General features: G+C 49.0%; 1 protein-coding gene across 1 annotated transcript in view; it reads right to left on the bottom strand.

Annotated features, from left to right (window-relative positions):
* The window catches only part of SLC6A13 (solute carrier family 6 member 13), a 32166-nt gene extending 29196 nt beyond the window's left edge, over positions 1 to 2970 (bottom strand). Inside the window, exons 1-3 of the mRNA XM_005421025.2 lie at positions 2916 to 2970; positions 2748 to 2811; positions 1159 to 1380 (exon numbers count right to left, since the gene is read on the bottom strand). Of these exons, the coding sequence (XP_005421082.1) occupies positions 1159 to 1375 (217 nt within the window). The 5' untranslated portion in view covers positions 1376 to 1380; positions 2748 to 2811; positions 2916 to 2970. The remainder of the gene's footprint in view (positions 1 to 1158; positions 1381 to 2747; positions 2812 to 2915) is intronic.
* Between the last annotated feature and the right edge of the window lie 2504 nt (positions 2971 to 5474).

Below are 5474 nucleotides of genomic sequence, written 5' to 3'. Positions count from 1 at the left end.
AAAGAGACTGCCTGCTCACCTGGAGAAAAGAAACAAGCACTGAAGAAAGCACGGCGTCAAAGTAGCTAAACAGTGTTTAATCCTCTTTTATGCCACTGGGATGAAAGCAGTTTAGTGAGGCCCATGAGGCTACTGCAAGCTCAAGCCAGGGGATTTCAGCCCTGAGTCCTCAGTGCTCATTCCCTGCCAGCTCCCAGCCAAGCACCACTTCCCCTCTGCCCTTCTGGAGGGCCCAATTAGGAACTAATCAGAGAGTAGCTCCCTCTCTCCACATGTCTCTGAGCCAAACTTGAGAAAAACTTTGTGTTTTCATTTTTTATACTTTTCTCTTTTAAAAGGCAGCCACAAACTGTGGAAGCCTGCAGCAACCCTCCACCTGCACAGCAGGGCCAGGTCTGCTGCCAAGGCACAGTGCAGGCTGCCCTCGGGGTGGAGGGAGGGCTGAGCAGCACTGGAGTGCTCACACCCCACTGCCAGCAGCAGCACCCTGCTACCCTGCCTCTGCATCAGCCACATCCACCTGCACTCCCACAGCCCTTCCCTGGGGATCAGAGGCAGGGCTCCCCTCTCCCACACCTTACAGCTCTGGTAGACGCCAAGGGAGTGGGGCAGGAGTGGCGTTGGACTTGTACCCCGAGGCAGGAGAAACCCCTTCTCTCTGTCCCTGCCTCTGGGACCCAGGGGCCAGCCCTCCAAGGACACACACAGGAACAGACCTGTGTCAAGAACTCCTGGGAGTCCCCTGAGTTCCCACTCACAGAGCCTGCAAAGACACTGGGGCCCTGTGGCCTCTTCACAGCACTCCCTGCTCTCCCACCATCCCATTTGCCACAGGATGCTCCTCAAGGAAGTGATGCCTGAAGTGAGACACGGGGCTCAGAAAGCTGAATTCTCTCCCTGCTCTTCCAGCCTTCCCACTTCAGCAGCAGGAGCAGAGCCCCATTCATCTCAGGGAAACACAGCTCCACCCATCAGAAACCCTGGAATATTCCCACTATCCATGTCCCATTGGGTTCAAAACAAGCCCCTGGTCGGGGCCCAGCTGGCAGTACCATGTTGGCAGGCTGCCACCTTCTCTTCAGACTCATGGACACAGCTGAGGAGCTGGGAGGGATCATGGAGTGGTGCTGGTGGCCAGGTGGCCCTGGCTGCTCTTACCTCCGCCGTTCTTGTAGCAGAGGTAGGGGAAGCGCCAGACATTGCCCAGGCCAATGATCTCCCCGGCCACAGACAGGACGTACTCCAGCTTGTTGTTCCACTGACCACGCTCCAGGGTCTGCGTCTCCTCCTCTTCTTCCTCCTTCTCCTTTTCCATGCCAGGGTGTGTGGGCACCATCTCACCATTGCTGACAGCACCGGGGACGCTGTAATCCATCCCACCTGCAAAAAGAGTTTCCTTCATCACATTCAGCACGAGCCACGCAAAGATGCGGAAATTTGGACCATGGGAGGCAAGAGAGGGGCAAGGACATGCACACACACATCTCAAACTCTTCTTCCCTTTCTCCTCATACAGATCCCTGCTGGTGTTAAGAGCACACATGCATTTTCACTAATGAGTTCAAGACTAGTCCTTGAAAGCCACTATTAGTGTCATTATTTTAAATTTCTGCATCCCAAAACAGTCCTGTCTCTGGAAGCCCATCCTCTAAGCCCAGTGTTACCCCAAAGACCCAGCAGCTCAGGCTGGAGCTCCCACTGTGTCAGGTGTGGGAAACAGGGCTGGAGGGGAAGGACAGCAGGATCAAATACTTGACAAGGTATTTTATAAGGGTTTCTCTTCTCTTCTGTTGCCCTGGCCTGGTTTTACAGACTATGTGGTAGATGCCACAAAGCACGCAGAAGTCCTAGACACAGGAAGAGAAAAAACTGAAATGATAGGAAAGCAAGCTTATCCTTCTGATGGCAGCAACTGTTGCTGACAATCTTCCAGGCTACATGAAAAGGTGATTTTCAGAATGGTGCTATCCTTCTAACACCAGGATAAAGCGTGCAGAAACCATTGGCATCTGGGATCTTGCCTTTCTCAAGGTCCACCCTTCCAAACATCTGCCCATTTCCTGCAGAGCTTCCCACAGCACTGCTCTCAGATCCTTTAGCATCATCTCTAAACACATCTGTGCTAAGAAAAGACCAGCAGAGAGCAGGTGGGCACCACTTCACTGTCCCACATTCCCCCAGGTACCTCCAAGAGGACAGCATTTGGAAGGATCACGGAGGGTTGAGCCTGTTCCTTCCAGGCAGGATGCCCTGCTGGCTGCCAAGTTCTACAGCAGAAAGGGTGAGGATTGTGCTTCTTACCAATCCCCAGTGTCAAAGCTGGGATTGCTGAGGACCTCGTGCCAAGGAGGGCACCTTCCCCTGCACAGTGCCAGCCCTCAAGCCTACTCCATGCCCTGCAGAGCTGCTCCCCCAGCCTTACACTGACATTTTTTCATCGGGAGAGCAAGAAAAGGCACTGGCAGCGAATGACACTCTCCCCTATCCGAGGAGAGCTAAAAAAGGGCAAATCAGCGCTTTCAACCTCTCCCCTCCCCCTGCTTAGTCCCTCTATGAAACACCTGGGGACACGAAGAGGGCTAAGAAACGCTGGCAAGCATTTGACAGGAAAGGAAGGACTGGGAGGACCCCGCCAAGCTAGAAAATCATTAAACAGGCAGAAAACGCTCCGTGACCTCTGGGCAGCCCCGGCAGGGCGAGGGGCACAGGGGGAGCAGGGCAGGAGCGAACGGGGGCAGAGGTGTTACCTGGCGGACGGCGCTGTCGGGGCGCGGGCGACGGAGAGGCGAAGGCAGGACCGAAAGGTGCTGGCTATTTAAAGTGTGCAAAGAAAAAAATTTCAGCGGTGGTGTAATCCTAGACTTCGCCCAACCCACATTCCTTCCCCCACCCCCCAGGGCTGGACAAAAACCTACACATGACTGATTTCACGGCCAGTGCGAAGGGGCTCGTTCCCCCCGCCGGGCTCTGTCCCGGGCCGGCACCGCGGCGCTCCCGCTCTGCCCGGCTCTCTGCCCGGCTCTGTCCCTTCAGAAAGGGACACCACAGCTCCCAGCTGCTTCTGCAGCGCTGCCTGAGCGAGCCGAGACCTGCTGGGAAGAGGTAAGAGAGAAAATATGAATTCCCAGTGAATTCCCTCCCGTCGCTTCTCCTCACGGGCGCAGGGCAAGGTCCTGCACCGCAGCCTGACCCGCAATTGCCAGGACTGTGCTGTGGCCAGGAGCAGTGGCAGGCAGCAAAGCTGGGAATAAACCCAGCCAAGAGCTCTGCTGCTTCTTACTGAGGGCCCAAAACAGCCCCATCCAGAAATTTGGCAGGGCACAAAGTCTCTTACCTCACACACAGGGATCTTTGCCACTGGTCTTGTCCAGAAGCAGCACTGCCCCATCCCTGGAAGCTGCAATGGGAACACACAGTCAAGCAGAGGATGAAAAGTTTCATAGCAGGGAGACAAGCAGCCCCAGTGATGCACACCCAGCACTGGGCTGTGCAATGAGCTGTTCTTGCTCCAGAAGGAGGCCTTAGGATTACAAGAGGTAATGATGACATTAGGCTCCATAAAAGAGGCAAACAGAACAGGATATCATTCATGGTGGATATGTTACCACTGTGATGCTCCAAGGATGTATATATGAGGCAAGGTTTCAAAGTATTTTTATTACATCTGTTAATAAATATCTGAGGCAAGAAAGAACAAGAAAGAAAATAACACTTTTGGGGTCAGTGTCCTTGTGTGAGGCGTGTAAAGCGGCAGGAAAATGTGTACAGGCAGTCTGAGGAGAAGGAGAACAATGAGAAGGAACCAGCAAGCACTGTGGTTTCAACACATGAATCTGTGATAAATCCACACAGCACCAGACCTCCTGCAGGAGAAACAGGAATGGAAGGAATGGAAGAGAGGCAGGGAGAGGTAAGGAATTCATTCAACCAAGGAGTTGGAATGTGCAGCAACTCCTCATTTCAGGGACAGATGCCTTGGTTGAAAAGAGGGTGACAACAAAGGTCCAGAGAAGATGAATATGTTATGCACTACATCTCACAATGTAACAACTAAGGCCATTTGATGAAAAATTCACATTTAAAATAAATTTAAATACCTTTTCCTCCCACTGAGCATGGTTAATTAAACATGGCACCCATGGCCGTCACCACAGAATATTGTTTGGAAATGAAACAGGCAAATCGACACAGAGCTGCTCCTCTTCACAGCAATTAAACATGGTGGTCCAAATAAAACATCTCCACTCCTCAAATCAGTGATTGTTGAAAACCGGGGAACATGGTTTTCCCATAATTCCTCTTCCAGAAGTGAAATTATGCAATATGGTGAGAAACAGAAAACATCCCATTTTGTGCAGAAACCACCTCCCAGTGAATAGTGCAGCTGTTAAATAGGGTAAGAATGCAGGGATTAAAAACAACAGTAAAGACAATATCTTGACTTGTGCAACAGATTGGTGCAAGGAGAGAGGAGATTAAGGAAATATTTCTCTAGATTTTCAAACTATATTTTCAATTCCAAGCGATTGCATTCGTCAGCACCACTGCATGAATATCCATGGGTAAGCACAATTACTGCAGCGTAGAGATAGCAATAATCCTATCAACAAGACAACAAGCTAATTGGCAGGAGCTAATAGACTGTGATAGGAAAATGTGCAGTCAATTACAGACTATTTGACTTGCACCCCATGTGATAAGACTGCACTGAACACAACAATAACCCGAAAATGAAAACAAATGTTCAGTGTAAACAGAAGCAGCGAGGGGAGATATGAAATCTACAAATGCAAAAGCAAGCTGGAAAATCCTGAGCAAAGCATGTTTAAAGTAAAGCATCACTTTACACATGTTCTGGAGTGAACTAAAAAAAAGTCCATATGGTTCTAGAAGATGTTGCTTGAAAGATTGATTTAAAAAAATTACAGAAAATAGAGAAAAAACCAACAATGCCACAAAGGATCGGTTAAGACTACAGAAAATAAAATATACTTTCAATACATATTTTTGAAATGGTAGAAGGCAAAGAAATTGAGATGGACTTTAATCAACCCATTAAAGGCAATGAAAAATTTAAAGGGAAAAATGCTAAGGATGAAATCTCCATGTCTGAGATTTTCAGTGTAATTGTATCTAAGGCAAGGGAAAGAATAGGGACAGTCAGAAACAAAGCTTTACCAAACAGGTTTGCAAGAAACAAATAAGAAAAATGGGAAAATGTGGATCTTTAAAAAAAATATTAAAAATTAACAAACCTAGGTAATAAATATGCGTGCTCTAGTAACAGGAAAACAACTTCACCCAGAGATCTGCCAAGATAACACCATTCAAAATTATTTGGATAGATACACACATATATATGAATAAAGAGAACACTTTTTTCTATTCCCACTTTACCAGCAACCTGAACAAACACTTGCAGAGTAACTGTGGGAATAGAGCCTGAACACATTTTAGGGAGAGGGCAGAAGTTG

Source organism: Geospiza fortis, unplaced genomic scaffold (assembly GCF_000277835.1).
Source record: "Geospiza fortis unplaced genomic scaffold, GeoFor_1.0 scaffold10, whole genome shotgun sequence".
Taxonomy (NCBI): domain Eukaryota; kingdom Metazoa; phylum Chordata; class Aves; order Passeriformes; family Thraupidae; genus Geospiza; species Geospiza fortis.
Note: the sequence above shows the minus strand (reverse complement) of the source record. Positions and strands in the feature narration are given on the sequence as shown.